The 23922-nt window shown below is 45.2% G+C and overlaps 1 protein-coding gene across 2 annotated transcripts in view; it reads left to right on the plus strand.

The window, feature by feature from the left end:
• NEK8 (NIMA related kinase 8) overlaps window positions 1-23922 on the plus strand; it is a 330474-nt gene that overhangs the window by 301865 nt on the left and 4687 nt on the right. For both annotated transcript variants that reach the window (XM_085649141.1, XM_085649140.1), the window contains exons 13-14: window positions 4025-4183; window positions 4831-4989. In XM_085649141.1, the coding sequence (XP_085505267.1) occupies window positions 4025-4183; window positions 4831-4989 (318 nt within the window). The remainder of the gene's footprint in view (window positions 1-4024; window positions 4184-4830; window positions 4990-23922) is intronic.

Raw genomic sequence — 23922 nt, forward strand, 5'->3', positions numbered from 1 at the left:
TGCTGTCTACTCAGATAACGGCCAGCCGTTCTCATCCGAACTAATGAAACACGTTTCACTTTTGTTAGGTTATCAATGGAGATTCCACTGTGTCCGACACCCCGAGGCAGCAGGTCTCGTGGAACGACATAATCAAACTCTGAAAATTAGATTGTCCAAAATATGTAGACAGAAAGGTGTCGATTGGGTAGTAGCCTTACCAGTCGCACTCTTTTACATGAGAATGGTAGCACATTCTCGAACAGGGCTATCCCCGTATGAGGTGATCTTCGGTAGACCACCAAATATGTGGGGGACGCCTATACCTCGTAAAATACCTGACGTTGACTGTAATATGCTGACAGATTACCTGGCTTCCTTGATGTCTGCACTACAATCTTGTCGTTCACAGGTAGCTGCAGCTTTTCCCGACAACACCGAGGTGAAACCCCATGACGTAGTTCCCGGGGACTTGGTGTTAGTGCGGAATTTTGACCGGAAGACTCAGCTGGATCCGAGGTGGAAATCGCCTCAACTTGTTCTGCTCACCACGAGGACAGCCGTGAAGATCGAAGGTCGCAAAGGCTGGATACATTCGAGTCATATCAAGAAATTTCATGGACTACCATCCGATATAGAGACTAAACCCTGTGTTTCTTCAAAAACAGACTCAAAGCTCCCTTTGGTTGAGCAAACAAACTCAGAACTATACAGACTAAAATTGAGGTCCAGTCAGTCAGACAATTTGATTGTTTAAGTCCTCTCCAAGGTGAATCGGTTGAATTTGTCTCTGACATGTATCCTCTGGACCGGAATAGAGAAAGAAATAATCAAATGAGGTTGAAAAAACATGCGTACTGTAAATCACTGCGTAGTCATTGCACAGTGACGTTATTAATTTTATTTTTCTTATGTCTTTTAATAATCGCTGCAAGTATATTGTTGCACATATATTGTCCTATTTCTAAACATGTTTACAATGTTACTGCTGAACATTCTTTTAGTGAATTACCCCCGCATGAGTTGGCATATAGATTTGCGCTGCGCAACAACACTTTTATTAGTATGTTACATCATTCCCATCAGACTAGCAATGCTACAAATTGTTGGATATGTGGCCGACTCCCTCCCTATCAGAACTATAAGGGAGTTTTGCCCCTCTTTCCATATCCGTTAACACACAATGGCTCCTGTGGAGCATGGTTTAGTTTAATTAATTCCTTAGATTCAAACTTAGCAGTTTATCAAGACAACTGGGTATGGGGAAACCTGAACTTAGTTTTGCTTAAAGTCTGCTACCCTAACAAGGAGGGACTTCCCAAAAGAACAGGAACTGATCTAGAAAATGAAGTATATGGATTAGGTAATTTTACACTTAACTTCATGATCCTGAACGTTGAATCTGAAGCTACACCAATCTTGTCCGCCATGTCCGTATTCCCAGTTAAAGGGGAACTATGCATAAGAAAGAATGGCTCCATACACATGGGCCATAGTAAATGCACCACTGTGATAAAATTCAGTGATCAAGGCAAGTCTACATTTAGAGCTTCTCGTCATTCCTACTTTATATGTGGCCAGACCGCATATATACGCCTACCTTCAGATTGGGATGGTACCTGTTACATAGCATTCCTTCTACCACCTGTTTTCCTAGCTCCTCCTGATTATCATAGAAATACTCATTTAGTACACAATAGACAGCAGAGAGATCTCCCAATAGTCGATTACACTGAAACAGCATGGGAAAAATACACAGATTTCAATAAAGGTTTCTTTCCTTATATAGGTACAGTCACTAATAGTAAGTTGATACGTAGATTAACCAGAACCCTTGAAGCAGTAGTGAACGAAACTATTTCCGCCTTAGGCAATTTAACAGAAGAGCAGTCTGCTATGCGGATTGTTGTGCTTCAAAATCGTCTTGTCCTTGACGTCATCCTGGCCGATAGGGGCGGAGCTTGTAGGGTCATCGGATCAAGTTGTTGCATTTTCATACCAGAAAATTCGCCGTCAGTATATAAAGCCATAACCCGCCTTCATAAGATTGTAAGCCAGATACACCAGAATCCAGGCACCTGGACTTGGTCCGGTTGGTTCTGGGGCGTGTTGTCAGCCTGGGTATTGGCTTTCTCATACTATTCAGTTGCTGCTTATGTCTACAATGTGGGCCAGCGATTTGTGGTCTATGTGCCACCTCGTGTATCCCACATCCAAGTTTTCGTTCAAGATCCCGGAAGAAGAAAGAAGAACAAATGATGTTATATGAACAGATCGATGGATTGATGAAGATTGATATCTCCTAAGGGCAAGTAGGGGACAAGGAGGGAATGTGGAAATATGGATTTTTATGGTCGGTTATGTCCCCTATCTTGGACCCCAACGGTTTCATGTATAAATCACAAGTACATGTATGTTCCCTCCAGTACCAGTTATGAAGACGCAAACACATGTGCGTCCACTGTCAACATGTCCTCTTTCAGATCCGCCATGAATGGGCCGGATATTCTATTCCTAAGTATGAAAGGCCACCGGCTTTATATGGTTCATTTATCCCATTTTACAGTCCAGGCGAGTAGGCCCTGATTCTGCCATTAAGCCTTTTCCTGCCTTCTGCCTCTGAAAGCTCCAGTCTGAGCTTGCATCTGTGACCATGAACTTTGTCTTACTCCCTGCGCGGCTAACGGTGCCTGACTCGGCCTATCTGCCTGCCAAAAACTGTATTTCACCTTCAAGATTATCTGCTCTGCTCCGCTCCTCATCCGATGCATTCCTGTCTAGTAGTTTAGGTAAACATTCCTCCAGCTACCGTGCAAAGGGCCAGGCCTCACTGCCCTCATGCAAGTAATTCATAGCCCTGTTACCATGGAATATTCCTACCCCCTCGCATCTAGTGTAGACACTTAGACGCTTGTACACGCACTAACAGTCAGTATAGTCAGTATAGAATAAGATTCTATCCTAAGAGACCTCTCTTCTTGGATAACACAGTTCTTTAAACATAGGATATTAGATATGATTTGGGATTAGGTTGACATAACCCCAGACTTCTGTCTCCACATGTAGAGCTAAATGTCAAGTCCCTTTCACCCTCTAGTTGCACGTCAATCACACGTCATGCTGCTGCGCGCGCATCTCTGCCAAGTATTTTTGCTGACATTGCGAAATTCTTTCATGGAACCACCCATTTATGACATCACATCTAATGACGTTCTTTAGTTACGCCTAGTTACACCCATTTTAGTTACGCATGTATGCTTTTTATCTCTGTTTTCAACTGTTACGCCTCTTGCATCTGTTTCATTGTAATGTATTTTCTATAAAACTACTTATCTGTCAATAATATATGTTCCTTCCTTCCTGAACTCTCGTGGTGATGGAATAGAAGGCCCATAATTCGAATTATGTTCCTTTGTATAGGAATAAAGCCCGTTCTGAACCTCTAATACCACGGATTCTGCCTCTTATTTTACTGAGCTATTATTATAGATTTTCCGCATCAAATTAAGTCCCGGTAATTAAATTATTTACCACAATGTTGTCATTCTCCTACAGTCTTACATTGTCCCGCATTTCTCCCCATTTATTTTGATCTGTAGTTTCATTCTCCGTCACTAGTGAGTCATCATTGGCTATCTCTGGTGCAAGATAAGTGACCAGTGAACCCCAAATGTCCTTCGGCCAGGCCTTTGCCTTTGATCCAGTCTTGTACCTAAGGCCAGGACCCTTGTATGTTTTATCTTTAAGTGTTTTACTTTGCTAATTAGGCTTAACCTACACATCATTAATAAACTTAAACTTGAATAGGGACAGTTTTAGATCTTTCTGAAAAGCAAGCATGCAATAGATTACAGGGAAGCTCACCAATATGGTGTTATATTAGTTCTATTTGGATCTTATTCTGTTCTCCAGTGCTAGGTCCAGAAAGAATCTGCTGCACTAGACACACCTCTCCGCTTTTCAGTCGCTGGCAAGTTGTTTTTAATGTCTGCTTTTTAGTCTGCACTTTTCTCCTCATTCCCTTTGTACTCTCCTATGTCCTCAGTGTCCGGACAGTGTTACACATTTGGAAGTAACCAGCATGGCCAGTTGGGCACTAGCAGCCGTCGCAACAGCCGTGCCCCCTACCTGGTCACTGGGATGCAAGGTGCAAAGCTCACCATGGTGGCATGTGGAGATGCCTTCACCGTAGCCATCGGAGCAGGTGAGGTGGCCGGATGTAGTGCCTCAGACTCAGAGCCTCATATGTAATTGTGATGGGGTGGGGGTGCCTTACTTTGGACAGAACTATGCAAACCTGGATAAGAGGGATGAATTTGGTGCTTAATTTGAACCGGTGGATTCCAGTGCTCCGCACCGGCACTTAATCAACACTGATGCTTTTAATGAGTAACAGTGAAGGACACATTCATTCATTTACGGGGAGATTATGTGATTTGCCCAGAATCACAGGGTCTTGAGCCGATGCCGAGACTCGAACCTGGTTCCTCAGCTCCGAAGTCTGCAGCTCTGCCCATTACGCCACACCCTTTCCCACTTTCATGGCTGGCAGTTGGTTCTGTTTTAGGCAGCGCTAACGGAGAAATTGGCGGGTGCCAGATGCCTCCTGATGAGCCCCGGCACTTATTGTTTTACAAATTAAACTCTGGGTGAATTCTTATTGAGAAGATGTTTAGGATCTGCAGGAATCCTATTGACGCCAAAGTAAGCCTTCAGTAAAATATTTCTTTAATTAAGCTTCTTTAATAAGAGCAGCGGGTAGAAAAGAGTGGGGAAACGGCTCTTCCATTGTCTTTGAGCCTATGAATACTTTGAGGTGCTGCATTCATCTTCTGGCCACTTTTTTAACAGATGGTGAGGTGTACACTTGGGGAAAGGGTGCCAGGGGACGCTTGGGACGCAAGGACGAGGATTCTGGCATACCGAGGCCTGTGCAAGTGGAGGAGAACTACCCCTACGTGGTCGTGTCGGTGGCATGTTGTCACGGGAACACCCTGCTGGCGATAAAACGTGAGTGTTTGATACCATGAAAAGAGAGAACTGGTGGACTTTAATAGGAGCGTATAACTAATTTTCATAAATACAAGTATATTTGGGTTAAGCAGAAAGCACTGGTGTCTGTGATGCCACACAAGTCATATATACACAATAAAGGTATATTTCAAGTATTCAAACGGTGTCTTTAGATGTATTTGTGGGGTTACTCATGCAGGTTAGTATATGCTGTTTTTCCCGACCCAGTTGGGGCCTACAGTCCATAGGTTGATGGGACAAAGACCAATGTTGGCCACAAGTGTCACTTTGGGATTCATAGACCTTGTCCCAGTGTGTCCTTAAGGTGTGTAGCCTTTACATGTTTGACACAAACGAATTTCCCCTAAAGTGCTATGGATTCAACCACATTGTTACCATTTTAATATATCAGAGGGAAGTAATGGGTGTGACTGCCCATCCTGTTGGCCACAGCACTCTCTTAAATACTAGAGATTCTGCTACACCCATCCTGCTTTATAATACCTGGCACCGTTTATAGAGAGTGTTGTAATCATGCATCAGAAGGGCTATACACATTCACAATTATATGTTCACCAACTGTCCATTCATCAGTGTGCTCAAGTATGCGATGACTGGCTCTTAAGGGTGGTCATTTCACCTTTCCAAGAAATTTCTTCTTCATCCACCTTGATTCCTGCTTAGTCAGAATGGGAATTTGTCTGGCCTTTTAGGAATTTGGCTGGACTTTTATGGGTTTTACTGGGCTTTTAACCTACTTGCTATCAACATTATGGTAACATCATCGGAGAATCCAGTTGGCATTGTGGCGTCATGAACTTTGGTGGAGTAAGTAGAAAAGGAAAGATTATGAATTGTTGGCCATATTCCTTTGGAAATTGGTGCCTACCTGAGGAACTTGTTAATCCTAATTGTATAGTTGAAAATAGAACAAATTACCCTAAACTCCTCTACAGCACCAGTCACTTTTTTACTGCCATTATGAGAAATACGGTTTAAAATGGATGAGTGTTCCTGCAGATTACATGCATCCACCTCCTAGGCACTGCATGACATTTTTAAGGTGGAGCTTTAGGAGTGAACTTGGATGGAGACTACCAGTTTCTCAGATGACTTCCTTGCCCATTGAAGGCCAAAGATTGTTTGGGGGAAAGGTGTGCTCCTCTCATGAAAAATTCAAGGAGAATTGATTGACTGCGTGTTCCCTGGGTTTGCCTTGTCATCCTGAAAATTGTAACCAGCAAAATACACATTTTAGAGCATACAGTAATCAGCGTCAATCCGCATTGTCAAACTAAGTCACAGCAACAACCCTTTAAGGCCATGGATGGTGAAAAAGGGTACATGGTGGCCTCTTCTTCCCTACCCCCTTTCATGCTTGTGCACAGCACCTAGATCTGGGGACAAGTGGTATCTCTCTAACAGACGAGAAAACCCAGTACCAATTGATTCTACTGATTCTGATGGAGGGTTATTTTCCATATCTTTGCAAGAAGCCTCCGTCCATTTCCACTCAGCACTTCCACTCTACCCTGTACATATTTCTTGTTGGAAGAGATATCTTTTATATTACTGAAAGGAGCAATGACGATTGTTCCTCAGTTGCGGAGGGATTGGCGCTATCTGGTTACGGACTCTGAATATTTGGTTTTTATTTCGGAAAAAATATCAGAATATCTGAAAGATAATATATGGTCTGCACCGCCGTGTGTGGTATGGGATGCTATGAAAGCATTTATTCGGGGAGTCACTCACAGTTTGTTTGGCAACAAAATAGAGAACGGGAGAAACAAACCAAGGAAGCCTATCTAAGGCTTATTACCTGTGAGCTTCAACCTGCTGAGGCCGTTCGATTGCGTAAGATTGACCAAGATTCTTTGTATGGTTCTCTCCTGGAGCATAGGGCTGCGATAAATAGGTTGTTAAAAGAAAAAGTAGCGGCTTGTTTTATTAAGCATAAGACACTGCAATATGAGTATGGGGATAGGATAGGGAAAGTTTTAGAACATCAGCTCATGGATAGCCGTCTCAAAACTAAGATTAAGGCTATTAAAGACGAGGGTGGTGTACGTGTTGTAAAAACCTCTTGGCTCCGGTCCTCCGAGATGAAATTTTTCAAATTGGGGTTACTGGGCGGGTTCCAGATTCAAGGAATATAGCCAATATCATTTAATTTAAAAAAAAAAGATAAACCTCCAGAGGAACAGGCATCGTACCGCCCAATTTCTTTAATAAATGCAGATGCCAAGGTGTTTGCTAAGATACTGGCCACCCGGTTAACTCCAATGATGGCCAGCCTGGTTTCTTCCCAGCAGCATAGGTTTATTCACGGTAGAGACACCACCGCCCATATCAACATGGCAATAGCTGCTTTTGATGCTGCTGGGAAGTTAAAAATTAATCTGGGTATGGTCTTATTGGATGCAGAAAAAGCATTTAACCGGGTGGCCTGGGAATATCTTTGGGCAACACTTATCGCATTTGGGGTTAAGGAAAGATTTCGGAAGCTGGTTGAAGCCAGGTATTTTAACCCTATGGCCAGACTACTATATTCTAATGTTCAAACTACTCCTTTTCTCATCCTTTGCGGCACAAGACAGGGCTCTCCCCTTTCTCCTCTTCTTTTTGCTCTCTATATAGAGCCCTTTATTCTGGCACTGCTGGTCAATAATTCGATTCGTCCGCTGAATATTGGTCAACGCCTCTTGAAACTCATGGCATTTGCAGACGATATTGCTATTTTTTCTGAGGAACCAAGGGAGGCTATAGAGGACATTAATAGGGAGGCAAGGAGGTTTGTACTTTTCTCTGGCTATAAGCTAACAGCAATAAAACCCAAGCCCTTCTTAATTTTCAGCTGGAAGTACCGGTCAAAGGGGCTTGCTCGATGGCTAATTATCTGGGGTTACGAATTTTGCCTAGGCTAGAACTCACCCATTCGTTAAATTATGAGTCTTTATTAGCCACTGTTACTAAACAACTGAAGCAGTGGCATAAGCTCCCATTAAGTATTTTAGGCAGATGCAAAGTCATAAAAATGAAGATACTTCCTAAATTCTTGTATCTATTTAGGTCAATCCCTCTACGAATTCCTAACTTGTTTTTCAGAAAGTTAAATGGGGTCCTGAGTAACTTCATTTGGGGCTATAAAAAATCAAGGCGTGCAATTGGGTTAATGAAGCTCCCATATAATCAGGGCGTTTTAGACCTCCCTGACTTCAAACTTTATTTTTGGGCTGCGTTCGCTGGCCGTTTATGCAGCCTCCTGAACCCCAAGCAAACGGATTACTGGCATTGGTTGGTTCTTGGGTCAGAGAGTCAGATGTTTTATATCGAATCAATGATCCTAATTATTTTAAACATGTACGGTTTAAGACCATTAGAGACTGTGCATATATCTGGCAGAGCATAAAAACTAGAGTCTCTTTATCTCTTTTACATAGTGAACTTCCCCTATGGGGAAACCCAATGCTGTCAGATATTTTTCAGGCTGCTACTGCCCGTCAATGGGCTAGCTGCGGGGTGTATTGTCTCGGACAATTATATGATTGCAATGGCTTTAAGACATTTGAGAATCTCCAGCTAATGTTTGATATTCCTCAATGGTTATTTTTTAAATATATACAGATCAGGGATTATGTAGCAGTTCGGAGTGTTATTGGCTCAGATATGTAGGAGTGTCTGTACGTCCAGAGCCGGCGGGCTATCATTAGTAAGGCATATCAAATTCTCTCCCAGCCTAGAGCAGAGGGCTGTGAGAAACTAATCTCCAGATGGAGCGAGATTTTGGGGGAAAATATTGTTATAGAAAATGTGAAGATAGCCTTTGATACTATCGCCCGCTCTGTACACTCAGTGAACTTACTACTTCAGCAATTTCGGACACTTTGTTTACTTTACTACACCCTGGAGAGGATTGTTAGATGGTCTCAAGGAGGGGTGGGAGCGGAAGGGATTCTTGGTGAGTCACGCCATAATTGCCCTAAATGTGGACTATATGCGGCCGGCATCATTCACATGTTTGCTACGTGTCCCGCATTAAGTCTTTTTTGGGACAGGATATCAGCAGCAATTAAACTTAGACGTGGGGGCGACTTCATACTTTCGACAACTGAAAAGATGGTAGGTTACAAGGAAGACAGTGGTCGATATAGTTCTATATTGGCAATTATGCTGGTTGCTGCTCGGCAGGCGATTGCTAGAGCGTGGATCTCTCCCAAACCCCCACTGAGATGGAATGGTGGCTAATTGTTAAAGAAACGGGGGAAAGGGAAAAAGCGCTTGCTAAAGTAAGGGGTATTCAAGCCTTGCGAAAGTATAGGTCTATATGGGGCAAGTTGGAAGAGCCGTAAAGCTAATTTGGTGATTTGATTCCTTTTTGTTTATTTTTGAGTGATCCCTTAGATATTTGTATGTTTGCTTATACATTTTTTCCCTCTAAATGTATGTTTATAGCTTATTGATTATCATATGCATATATGGTTGTGATATTTCAGGCGAATTCCCACCTTTTATTTTATTGTATTGTATTTTCCTGTTTGACTGTACTTCTTGACAATAAAAATAATTTTTAAAAAACCAAAAAAACATTTTGCCGTACGTCAGAGCTACAATGTATTCACAGGAACCGCCTTGACAATGGTTCTTGTGAACGCTCGAAATGGCCGTTGGCCCAATGGACATTTCTAAATTTGGTCGTCAGGACCTCGCCAGGGCGACGGAGTAATTTACACCATGTCCCGTTTGGAAGGAGTCCAACCTCTAAAATATAAATCGGGCCCTTAGTTATTGCATAATACTTTGATGATAGGTGTTTTCCTGTGTGTGTCTGTTTGTTTCTGTGTAGGTGCAGTTGTATGCCAAAATTATTCTAGAATGGGTGGTTGGTTGCCCATATCCAGCAGCATAGGAAGCTTTCTCTATAATGTGTCAGCACTGTAATTTTTCACTGTTCATGACTTGAAGAGACAAGATAAAGTCCACTGTGGTAAGTACATAGGAGTAAAGCCAGGTGAAACTGTACTTTACTAAGAGCACCCACACATAGAAGCTTAATGCAGTCAAGAAAAGAAATTAGCCGAATCAAATCTAGAACACAAAGTAAACAGCAACTAGCTCTAACAATGAGAAGGTAGAAACAATGGTGAATTGACATTCTAAATAAATTTGAAAAACATGCAGGTTGAAAGCAGGAAAATGGTTACCTCACACCATCTCCCCTTAATCAAAGCAGAAATGTAAATTCATACCTAAATTCGTTAAACTTTTACAATAAACAAGTTAATACGCTAAAGATCTTCAAACCTTTTAGGAAATCTTTTTACCCTTGAAGATCTTGTTATAGAAAATGTGAAGATAGCCTTTGATACTATCGCCCGCTCTGTACACTCAGTGAACTTACTACTTCAGCAATTTCGGACACTTTGTTTACTTTACTACACCCTGGAGAGGATTGTTAGATGGTCTCAAGGAGGGGTGGGAGCGGAAGGGATTCTTGGTGAGTCACGCCATAATTGCCCTAAATGTGGACTATATGCGGCCGGCATCATTCACATGTTTGCTACGTGTCCCGCATTAAGTCTTTTTTGGGACAGGATATCAGCAGCAATTAAACTTAGACGTGGGGGCGACTTCATACTTTCGACAACTGAAAAGATGGTAGGTTACAAGGAAGACAGTGGTCGATATAGTTCTATATTGGCAATTATGCTGGTTGCTGCTCGGCAGGCGATTGCTAGAGCGTGGATCTCTCCCAAACCCCCACTGAGATGGAATGGTGGCTAATTGTTAAAGAAACGGGGGAAAGGGAAAAAGCGCTTGCTAAAGTAAGGGGTATTCAAGCCTTGCGAAAGTATAGGTCTATATGGGGCAAGTTGGAAGAGCCGTAAAGCTAATTTGGTGATTTGATTCCTTTTTGTTTATTTTTGAGTGATCCCTTAGATATTTGTATGTTTGCTTATACATTTTTTCCCTCTAAATGTATGTTTATAGCTTATTGATTATCATATGCATATATGGTTGTGATATTTCAGGCGAATTCCCACCTTTTATTTTATTGTATTGTATTTTCCTGTTTGACTGTACTTCTTCTTGACAATAAAAATAATTTTTAAAAAACCAAAAAAACATTTTGCCGTACGTCAGAGCTACAATGTATTCACAGGAACCGCCTTGACAATGGTTCTTGTGAACGCTCGAAATGGCCGTTGGCCCAATGGACATTTCTAAATTTGGTCGTCAGGACCTCGCCAGGGCGACGGAGTAATTTACACCATGTCCCTTTTGGAGGGAGTCCAACCTCTAAAATATAAATCGGGCCCTTAGTTATTGCATAATACTTTGATGATAGGTGTTTTCCTGTGTGTGTCTGTTTGTTTCTGTGTAGGTGCAGTTGTATGCCAAAATTATTCTAGAATGGGTGGTTGGTTGCCCATATCCAGCAGCATAGGAAGCTTTCTCTATAATGTGTCAGCACTGTAATTTTTCACTGTTCATGACTTGAAGAGACAAGATAAAGTCCACTGTGGTAAGTACATAGGAGTAAAGCCAGGTGAAACTGTACTTTACTAAGAGCACCCACACATAGAAGCTTAATGCAGTCAAGAAAAGAAATTAGCCGAATCAAATCTAGAACACAAAGTAAACAGCAACTAGCTCTAACAATGAGAAGGTAGAAACAATGGTGAATTGACATTCTAAATAAATTTGAAAAACATGCAGGTTGAAAGCAGGAAAATGGTTACCTCACACCATCTCCCCTTAATCAAAGCAGAAATGTAAATTCATACCTAAATTCGTTAAACTTTTACAATAAACAAGTTAATACGCTAAAGATCTTCAAACCTTTTAGGAAATCTTTTTACCCTTGAAGATCTTTAAGAGCAGTCTCTAACAAGAGATGATTGTGTAAAATGTGAGACATCATGTTATCTTCAGAATTATCTGAATGACTTGAAGAATTAGCAGTTCTTGAGAAAAAGATGGGCTAATGCAATCTTGATTTTGTCAAACATATTTTTCATCTTTGGCAAGTTTAGACCTGTAAACATTATTAAATAATGCCAAAGCAGAACAATCTTAAACACTTTTAGAACATTTGGAAGAACATTTAGTTACATACAAAGAAAGCTTTACTTTTGCCCAATCTCCCTCCTGTAAACTGCTCTGATTTGTGCCCACAGACACATTCTCCTGATGCTTACACAAAATTAGTTGTTTGAACAATGCATTTTCTTTTGCCTTTAAAGAAAATTCTTCTGAAGAAACCACAGACAAATTTTCACTAAGCCTGATCGGATTCAAACCATTTCTTGGTTTCCTTCTATTCAACAAAACAAAAGGACAGAAACCACCAGGGTTATGTGGAGTACAATTGTATTAGCATATAAAATCTGAAATGCATTTTTTCACATCTAAGTGAGCTTTGATAGCAAGTTGATCCCCGTCGACTAGTATTTTATTGAATCTCTTCACCAAACCATTCATATTTCGGGAATAAATGTTTGATTCCAAGATTCAAAAACTGTTCTGCAATTTGAAAGATGTAAACTGGGCACCTTTGCCTAAAGTGATAGAATCTGCAATCTCTTCTCTTTTAAAACACACAATTAATAAATTTATAACTTCATCAGTATTGGGTTTATATATCCATTTTAATTTGGCCCACTTAGAATATTAATCGATAATAACTAGCGTATACAATTTACTTGGGACAATGCCTTGTATGGACTCAACAAATCCATAGCTAAATCTTTCCACGATTCTTCAAAAAACTCCCCACTAACATGTTAAATTTTGTGAGTTTTCAGAACTTTGTCAGAATTTGATACAGAAACAGCCTTTAACAAATGTTCTAATGTCTGACAGGATGAAAGGCCACCAAAACAGCTCTCTAGTTGTTTAATCTCACCAGATTCTCCAACATGCTTTAAGCAAGAGAAATAATGCGAGAATGAATGTTGACTGACACAACATAACACTTCCCCTTCATCACAATATCACCTCCGATATACAAATTAACTCTACCATTCCAAAACACTTATAAATCTTGTGACAAAGATTTTCAGTTGGCCATCCATCAGCAATGTAACACTTATCTTTGTTCAAAACTTCATCCTTAACGGATTCGGACTCATTTTTACCTAACACTTGATTGATAGATTAATTTACATCAACCACTGATGCTATTACACAATCTTCAGAGTTAAATTAACTTACTACACCATACAGTCCGCCTTAACATTATGTACTCCTGGAATATTAAAAAAACTGTACAATTATATTCATGTAATTTAGATAATAATCTACGAAACCTAGAAGAGGCTTTGCCCACACCATTGTTGGCAAGCAAAGCATCTAAGGGTTTATGATCCTTCCTTAATTGATAAAGTTTACCCCAGAATTATATGTTAACTTATTTAACACACAATGCACATCTGAATTCATCACTCTCAGTGATAGAATAGTTGCTCTCCCCCAGTGTTAAAGGTCTGGACACAAAAGCAATGGTGTGTTTCAAACCTTCCTTTACCTGGCTCAGAATAGCTCTTACACCAACAAACTGGTATGAACCATAACAATATTCTTGGCAGAACGAAGACAATGCAAATGTGTTAATGATCTCTCATTTCAAGTTTGCAAACATATCCTTTTGATCCATCCCCAAGTATATTTAGTTCCTTTCTTGAGCAAGAATCTTACAAAAACATTTTACACATTTAAGTACTATTCAAGGAAGGAGCTAAGTTGATCCTTGTTCTCAGGAACTTGAATAGCTATTAGCAAATTGATTTTTGTAGCTATCCATTTGCTTGAAATACAGGGCCAAGATACTCTACTTCTCATATTAAAAATGAAAAAAATTCTCATTGACTTGTCATACCTTTATCTCTGAGTACAGTCAAGACCCAATCAAGACGTTTGTAATGGTTTTCCAGGAAATTAGCATACATCAGGATCCCGTTCTGAAATGCCACCACCCAATCAATGTCTTCAAACAATATATACATTTTTTAAACATCGATTTGACAGAGGCAAGACTGAAAAGCATCCTGGTGTATTGAAATGCCTCATCACGAGTAATGAAACTAGTGATGTGACAAGAGTCTTCTACTAAAGCAATCTGGTGATATGCAGACTTTGAATCAGTTGTAGAAAAAAACTTGGCATCTCCCAGCATATCTAATAGTTCTTCAAGGAGTGGTAATGTAAAACAATCTACTAGGATTTGTTTCGTAACTGATCAAAGGTCGATACACAACCTTAAATTGCCCATTTTCTTTCTTACCAAAGCAATTGGAGGAACCCAATTTTGGAGAATTGACAGGTTCAATCACACCTTCAGTACACAAGTCCTTAAGCATGATGGATAATTAATTCCTAACAAATTATGGAACACTCGTCTAAGTTTGAGCTTTACTGGAATGGCATTGTGCTTAAGGTGAATATGATGAGAGAAACCAACAACCTTTTGCAAGTTCTTTGTGGAAAACTTCCTTATGTATGTATAATAACCCTTTTTTCTTTGAAAAGGCACCCCCTATAAATACTCCCAGGTCTGGGAGAAGGGGAAAAACAACAATGACATACAACAAAATACAAAAACAACAGTTGATGGACAGAATGCAGAACAATGTCATACATTCATCCCAGTACAGAGACCTGGGCCTAAATCCATCGTTTTTTTGCTCACCATGCCATTCCAGTTTGAACCCAGCCATATGCAAATCAGTCTTGACCCTGTGCCTCATGGGAACAGTCCAGCCCGAACTGCCAAGCCAGGTCCTCCCTGGACTGGAACCAAGCATCCTAGGACCGGTTTCGGGGTTTCACCCCTCTTCAGCCAGGATAGCTTGATTCCAGTGGTATGGAGAGCACGGGACTCACGTCTGAGCATACCCGTCCCCCTCGGGGTGACAAATGTACTGCGGTGAATGTATGACATTGTTCTGCATTCTGTCCATCAACTTTTGTTTTTGCATTTGTCAACCCGAGTGGGACGGGTATGCTCAGACGTGAGTCCCATGCTCTCCATGCCACTGGAATCAAGCTATCCTGGCTGAAGAGGGGTGAAACCCCGAAACCGGTCCTAGGATGCTTGTTTCCGGTCCAGGGAGGACCTGGCTTGGCAGTTCGGGCTGAACTGTTCCCATGAGGCACAGGGTCAAGGCTGATTTGCATATGGCCAGGTCTAAACTGGGGTGGCATGGTGAGCAAAAAAACGATGAATTTAGGCCCAGATCTCTGTACTGGGGTGAATGTATGACATTGTTCTGCATTCTGTCCATCAACTGTTGTTTTTGCATTTGTCACCCCGAGTGGGACGGGTATGCTCAGACGTGAGTCCCGTGCTCTCCGTGCCACTGGAATCAAGCTATCCTGGCTGAAGAGGGGTGAAACCCCGAAACCGGTTCTAGGATGCTTGTTGCCTTGGTTTTGTGGGGGTCCCACGACATGGACTGATTGATTACTACCCTCAAATATTCAAACGTATAAACCCGCTCTAGTCTTGAAGTCCCTATGAGGGGAGATACGCGGGTTTTGGGGGGCGGGTTGAAGATCATATACTTAGTTTTTCCAGCATTGATCTCCAATCCGCGGTCCACACAAAAACGCGTAAACCCATCCAAAACCCGCTGCAAGCCCATGGAGGATTTAGAAAGCAGCAGGGTGTCATCCGCAAACATGATTGCGGGGACCCTGCTGCCGTCAAGCTTAGGGGCGTCGATGTTACTCAACTCATTGAGATAACTTATAACCCCGTTGACAAAGAGGCAGAAAAGGGTGGGTGCAAGGACACAACCCTGCCTGACCCCCCTGTCAACGGGGAAGGCATCCGAGAGAGAGCCCCCCCTGCCACATCTTACCCTGGCAAAGTTTCCCTGATGCAGTCTCCTCAGAATTGTTAGGATGTCCACGGGAACCTCAAGGTCCAGTAAGACAGCCCACAATTTGTCCCTGAGGGCTAGGTCAAAGGCGGCACGTAAATCCACGAAAACCGTGTATAAACTGCCGCCCTCGAACAGCACCGTCTTCCAGTAGATGAGATTCAAACGGAAGATTTGATCAGTAGTCGAAATACCCCTTTGGAACCCTGCCTGGTATGGGCTCATGATCGCATTCACCTCGATCCAGTCCTGGAGGCGATTTAACATAAGTCTGCCAAAGATCTTTTGTGGCACATCAATAAGGCTAATAGGTCTGTAGTTGGCTGGGAGCAGAGGAGAACCCTTTTTAAAGATTGGGACAATCTCTGCGCCCAGCCAAGTACCCGGTATAGCCATACCTTCCAGGATAGCATTGAAAAGGATCGTGAAGTAGGGCGCCCAGACATCCGGTTCCTGCTTGAATAGATCACCAGGCATGCCATCCAAGCCTGGTGCCTTTCCAGATGCCAGGCCAACTACAGCCGCTCGTACCTCGCCCACCGTAAACAACTCCCCAGTCCCAACTGGACAGGACGTAAGAGTGGAGCTTGTCGGGTCATCCTGCGGTAATTTGTATAGAGACTGAAAGTGGTCTTGCCATACCTTAGGTGATATATTAGGTTGTAAGTCGTGATAAACTTATTGCCCCATTCACAAGCTGGTATTAACGGCCCATAACACCAGTTTACCCGCGATAGCAGCCGCAAAAAACATCGCCACAGATGACCCCGGAAACTATCGCTAATGAGATGCAGAGTACCCGCAACATTCTCAACGACCAGCCAGATCGGCGATACAAACCCAAAACAGGCACTAAGGCGCGTTAGCAGCAGGAAATTAACACCTGCTCTGACCTGGTGTAAAGTTGGACGGCAGCCTGCAGCACAAAAGGTAGCCCAGCCCCAGAGCCACACCTGAAGACCAACAGATGCCATGGAGCTACTGATCATGCAGCTCGGAGTCCCAACAGCCCCACAACACCCACCCCCACCACACCCAGGACCACCCCCAACCCCCCGGACACCCACCGCCCCCCCCCAGACCAACACTGAGGCAGCGCAGACAAACAGAGCAACCCTCCAAAAATGCACCAACCTCACAGACCCAACACCAGAGAAGGTCATTGCCCACTACATGCTCAAAGGGACAACCCTCCTCCTCATCCTGACCACCATTGCCCACAGGCTAACGGTACCAACACAGCGGACAACCAACATCCCACCTCAGACAAAGCTGCTGGCCGTGCTGCACGTGTTGGCCTCTGGTAGCCTTCAACCAACATTCGCCTGAGACAGAGGAGTCACAAAGCCAGGCCAATCCAAGTCCCTCACAACGGTCATGGATGACACCATCTGCTTGGTATCCCACTATCTATACTTCCCACACACTGTGCAGGAACAGCCACAGTTTGCTTCCCGCACGTGTCAGGGGGCAATTGACTGCACACATGTCCTACTAGTGGGCCCTGGCAACACTGCACACAATAAGCGCAACAGAATGCGCACGTATCCCACCAATGTGCAGGCAGTAGTGGACCACCGGAGAATCTCCGCCAACGCCACCGCAAGCCACCCAGGCAGTGTGCATTATTCCTACACCTTCCAACAGTCCATTATCAACCTGAGCAACCAGGATGGCACCTACGGAAATGCACTGTTGTTGGCCAATACCAAGTGCACACACCACACACCTGAACCCCACAATCATGCAACACACAACACAGGAAATGCACATGTTACAAGCTCACATACAACATGCACACCCACCAGACACGACAGCACAACTCACTGTGGGAACCTGGACCAGCCAAGTACATTAGCCATCAACGGCATGGCACCTCGGCCACACAATAGCAGAATGGATCAGGCATGTTCGAAGGAGGCAAGTGACCGATGAATTAGACTGTACACAATTCTAAGTGGTGCGTGGATGTGCTGGCCACACTGCAGTATGCAGACCACACACATATCCATGCCGACACACACCGCTGGTGTTTGGAGTGTAATGGACAATGGACGCAACCATGTCACCCCAGCCAGTGGGGAATATTGCAGAAATGTAGCTTGTTATGTCCCCCCGTAATCGTGAGCAGAGTGGGCTGGCCCGGCATACGCCAGGCCAGCATAGGGGTGTGAATAAAAGGCACGTAACTCTGGGCGTGGTCCTCTTCCGGAATGCCCAACGTCTCTGCCAGGGCTGCGCCTCTCACCCCGTCATGAGGCTGACGCCATGAGCGGTGTTACCAGCGATCCTGTGCACCTGCTGCACCAGTGGCGGCTGGTGACATTGGAAAGAGGTAGGGCGTATAAGTCACTGGCAGCTCAATGTGGTGAGCGAGCACAGCAAGCAAGCTCAACCCTATGAAGGAGGGTTCCGGGGGGGGGTCCTCCCTCGAGAATATTTTGATAAAAGAGTGCATTTTCAAGCACATTTCAAAAAGCAAGAATGTTATTAAACCATTCTATATATTCGCACCTTTCATCTTCTCCCTTATTATCTTTCATTCTTTCTGTCATCACTCCTACTCCTACTCCAGCGCGCGCGCTGTACAGGAGCATCCCACAAACAGGCATGCGTGCTTAGGAGACAAGGGGTACACACGTTGTTTCCTTGAAGTATATGCATGGGACCGACCTGGCAGGTTGTCGTGGTAATGTGGCAGTAAATGCGCCGGAATCCTCTCCGAGCATGATTAGATGTAAAGTATTGGTTGCTTGTCACAGTAACTTTCGATGTATGTGCTGCTTTCGGCTGAAAATATTACAACATGTGCTGCTTTCGGCTAGAAATATTGCAACGAGTGCTGACAGTTCTAAAATAAACAACTAAGCATAACACACACAAAGCAACATAACACCACAAATCAAATATAACGTGGTGCAAAAAAAAATACACACTCGGAACAGAACGGAACACAAAAATTCGGTAGTACAATTAGACAAAATCACATTGCAGCACAAAAAGACAGCTGCACAAGAAAAAACAGAACACATCACCGCAAAACAAAATGCCACATAGTAAATGTGCACAAACGTTATTGTCACATTATAAATTCCTGAAGCCTGTTTCCTTTAGTACTTTGGTAAAACTGAGTGTTTAAACCAAGCACTACCTTGATAGCATCGGAAAAAAATGTTTTGTGATCGGTCCCAGATCTTAATAGTGACTTTCTTAAGTTTACTTATTTTTTTAACATATTTTTAGATCCACACCCCTTGAAGAAGGCACTGAGCACTCGCTTTGAAAGCACACATGGCCAGCTGCCACACCCCATGTCCGTTTACGTATATGTGATCAAAGTATGACTTTCCAAAGCATTTTACATAAAACAATACTTTGCTCAGGGAGGCAGGCAGTATGTAAAGAGAGACCACTCTCCCGCCCAGTACCGAGGTGAGCAAAGACAGGGGGAGACCCTATAAAACACTCTCCCGCCCGGTACCGAGAGACGGTGTGAGCTTAGACAGGGAAGACACCCGGGGAAACACTCTCCTGCCCGGTACCGAGAGCCAGAGAGAGATCGGAGGACTGACTCTTAGACTGTACAAGACCGAAGAAGGGTATAAATGAGGGAGACCTCTGACTCGGGGAAAATAAACTTACTCACCAATAGAATTGTTTTAAACAAGGTAGCACAGCTTCGGGGAACTTATACATCACTCGTACTGCACCAGCCGCGGGTGGGTGGGTGTTCCCTTTTTCATTACTGCCAGATCTCGAGGCTCGCAATATGTGCAGGGGGGGTCGCGTGAGGCAGGGGGGGGTCGCGGGGGGAGGGTGGGGTTAAAAATACAGTTAATAAAAAAAACGGGGACACTTACCTGACCGCCGGGTCCGCGCCGCATCTGCTATGTGTTCCTGTGCCGGGGTCCGCCGCCGCTTTGGCGCCTTCGCGTCATCCAGTCAGGGGAGGAGGCGGGATCTTAGAACTAGAAGAATGTTCTCTGAGCTGAGCTACGTGACTACGTCAGATCAGGGCGAGCCGAAAATCCGACCGAAGTCCTAGAAAACCAGCTGCTTCAGGTAGCGCCTGCTTGCCCTCACCACTGCCTCACAGACACACTCTGCACATGCGTGACTTGGGCGATATTGAAGTCGAACGAACGTCCACCACACGTCATGCGCAGGGTGTGTGTGTGTTTGTGTACAACAAGGCTGGGTTGCACTGCAGTGCTAAGTACACTGTTTCAAGGTGTCTGACTGTCTTAGTGTCTTGTCTTCCTCCGCTCCGACCCCGATCCTCGTCGTCCGGAGGCTGGTGCACCATCCGCCCCTGTGCTGCACCCGGGACGCTGGTCCCCGGCTGCCCCTGAGCACCCAGGCCTCAATGCCCACCTGCCGACACCGGCGTGTGTCGAAGAGGACCCACCATGTACCAGTGCAATCTCCAAGCCCGAGGCCTGCGACCTTGGCAGCCACCTCAGACCATCACGGCCTACGCAACACAGGCCCGCAGTACTCCTTTCTCGTTGACGTACTCCACCGGCATGCACAGCGGACAAGTAGGTCACACATGTGGAACTGAGTCTTGATTACACCATGGCAGAGCACATTAATTATGGCTGAGTGTATGTCACTATACACTCTTCGATGTGGTGCCACCAGGTCTTATTCGTACATCACAACCACAAGATTCTGTGGGCCCACGCTGACTACTGCGCTCGAGTAGGTCACAGAATTGGAACTGGACATCGATTATTCAAAGGCAGAGTACATATCATTGCACGCAAGGATGACGCGTTGCATTTGGGAGGTAAAAAGGATCATCGTTACGGAGGTGATCGAACACTACCGACAACTGCCCTGGTATCACTAACTCTGTGCATCACGAGCCTACGCCATGTGGCTGTGGACCACTGCTGACCGCTGCCTCCGGCCTACACTGCGGTCCAGTAGGTCACAGAGTCTTGATTTGGCAATGACGGAGTTCATATCAGTGTCCTGGCCTCATCGCAGACTGCATCCCCTCTCAGCCCCGGTGCCACTAAGTCTGTTCCCCGACAATAATGGACACTCTCTGGTTGTACATTGCTGGCGTCTGAGTCTATGGACTAGGGGGTAGTTTTCATCCTCATGCAGCTGATACCGAATTGGTGGTGGCAACGAGGCTGTCGCTTTCCACTCATCCATTTGCTGCTTCCGGATTGCTTCTGCCCTCTGCATCATGCCCTGGAGGACACCTTCCACTGTCCCCCACAACCCTCCGCCACATTCACCTTCGGCATCGATGAGGACCCGCTCTGCCCGCGTGGCCCTACCTCAGTGCACCGCAAGTGATCGTCCCGTGGCGGGGTGCCTGTGCCAGCCGCTGTGCAACCGGGGCCACTAACTCTGTGCTGGTCAGGTCTGGGACCCCTTCTTCTGAGATATTGGATGGCCTCTGAGGTGATGGCCTTGGGGTCATCAACGACATGTGTCTGTGGCCCTGCACTGTACTCTGCCTACGGCCTGAACTGCGGCCCACCAGGGCTCACACATCCAATCGAGTCCTGACCGGCCCTGACGTCACATCACCGCAGGAGGTACACGCCACCAACGCCAAGACCAACTCCAACCGCCAACTGCCAGTGTTGAAACGGTCGTACTGGCAGACTGACTGAGTTGCTCAGAACTGTTGTGGATGCCATCTTCTGCCTGGTCCCCTGCTCAGCACTCCAGGTGCCACTAACTCAGTGCACCACGAATCATCGTCCATTACTGTTTTGGTTATGTTATGTGCTGTGGAGAGCTCATGCAGCAATGTCACCTCAGGCAGTGTGGGAGACCTGGGACGACGATGAGGAAGATGATGCAGGTGTGACATCCCCCCACTGCAGCTGCATCAGGAATGTCCAGAAGGGACACACTCCTAGACCCAACCTCAGCGCACTGCAACTCACGGACACTTCTGTTTGTATGTTGAGTGACCTCTGTTCTTGCTCCGGCTCCCTCCATGTTGCGCAGCAGTTGACTCTGTTATGCAGGTGTTTTCTGTTTCCATTGCACTGGTGTCCACTGTTCAAGTTGTTTCCAGCACCAAGCACTCCCTGCGGGCTGGCTTATACTCACCCCACACACATCCAGCACAGGCGTCACTGTACATGTGGCCCTGCCAATAAAGGGGCCGGGAGCATGTGCCCGTAGCCAGTTCAACATAATATCTGCGTGTGTCCCTGTGGTCTTATTGTATGCATGAGGACCCTGGGCCCTACGACATTACATTTTACTGTGTACGGCGGACACAGACATGTCACCGCAGGCAGCGGGTTAGAGCTTGAACATGTAGCTTTGTCGTCACCCACTCAATTCGTAAGGGGAGTGGACTGGGCCGTCATACGCAGAGCCAACGTGGGTGTGTGACTGATATGTGCGTGCCCCTGGGCGTGGTTCTGTACTGGGAATGTGCATCGGCATGTGTGTCTGTGGCAGTGTGGGACTCCTTTGTGGGGTGTAGGTGGTCCCTGAAGGGTAATACACACCCAAGTATGTGATCTAGTTCGCCTTCCATGGGTTCGGACCACACCCACACCTGTTCGGCCACCTCCTTTTGGCGTTCTGACACCTAGCATTGGGGAGCCATGTGTGGGTCGGTGAAGTGTTGTGAGCCTGCCGTGTTTGCGGGTGCTTCATGCTGTGTGGTCTGTTGCAGGGGCTGTATTCTCCTCTAAGTAGCTTGGCTGCCCTGGTCCTGGTGGTGGGATATCCATGGGCTGTTGTAGGGCATCGGTGTCGAGGGTGTGGTGGTCCTCTCCGGCATCACTGATGTGTGGTCTTCTGTGCTCTGCTGGAGGTGTTGTGTTTCCCTCTGCAATGTGAAGGGAAGATGCATGTTGACATTGTGTTGACGTGTGTTGGCGCATTGTTCTTGTTTACATGCAGACTGTATGACCATGTACATTGTGACTGTTTTGGAGGTGCAGGATTTAGATGCGGGACAGTGTACATTTGGACTACATGACGAATGTGAGGTTGTACGCGTACATTTCGATTTCACAGTTTCCAGCTCTTTCAGATGTAGTAGGCCTGTTTCTGCACGTGTGTGGAGCCAGTTGTGTCCTCTGTTCTGCAGTGTCGGGGTTGCACATTGTACCACCTTGTCGTCAATGTGGATGTGCTGTTATTGCTATGTGGGTGTGCTGCAGTGTGCCACGGGGATGAGGGATATGTTCCTGGGTCATTGTGGGTGTGCAGTGTGCTATACTTAATTGTGCATGTGTGCCGTTGTGCCCATCTAACCCCGTTCCCCAGTCCCTGGTCGTTACTCACCCTGTTGTTGTTGTGTCAGGTCCTCTCGAGCTGTGTCCGTACTCCCACCTCCTTGCACTGTCTCCACACTGATGACTGGCCTCCATTTCCTCCAGCTCCTCCTGTTGCGCAGGACGCCCAACTACTGTCGTCGTTGCTACCTTCCTGTTGGCAGCAGCTTTGTGCCTGGTTTAGGTTTTCACGTCATGCCTGCGCCTCTTGGCCTCCTCCATTGGCCTCCTCGACACTCTGGCTGCATTCAAGGTAGTCTGATTGTGGGTCAGTTGCTGGTAGTGTTCTGTCACCTCCGTGACGCTGATCTTGTTTTCCTGTGGACTGCACCCCGTCTTCCTCTCCCTCTTCTCCTTGGTCTTCCTCGAGCCTGTTGTTCCTTGCTGGTGGTCTGTGGGGGTTGTGGGGTTCGCTTTGGCCTCTGCTCTCGGTCAGGGTGCATCCATGTTCCTACGCACTTTGGATTGTTTCTGGTGTGTTGTTTTTACAGCTTTTATAGTGCATTTTCCCGCCTGACGCGTGGGATTTGAAGGCCTGCCGCAGGTTTTCGTATCGTGATTGGCCTCATCGCAGCTTTTTATGCGTTTGTGTTACACATTTTTGCGAAGTGGCATTGATTTTAACGCACCCATTTGACGCGTTATCTGGTGACTATCGCATGGTACCGCCGTGTTGTGAATACTTGGTTAACACGGCGTAAATTTCCCGTGATAGACTGCGATGTTGAAGGTTGCGTTAAGTTACTTTTGCGATGGTTATCACACGTTGT

The sequence above is a fragment of the Triturus cristatus genome, chromosome 3_2, assembly GCF_964204655.1.
Source record: "Triturus cristatus chromosome 3_2, aTriCri1.1, whole genome shotgun sequence".
Taxonomy (NCBI): domain Eukaryota; kingdom Metazoa; phylum Chordata; class Amphibia; order Caudata; family Salamandridae; genus Triturus; species Triturus cristatus.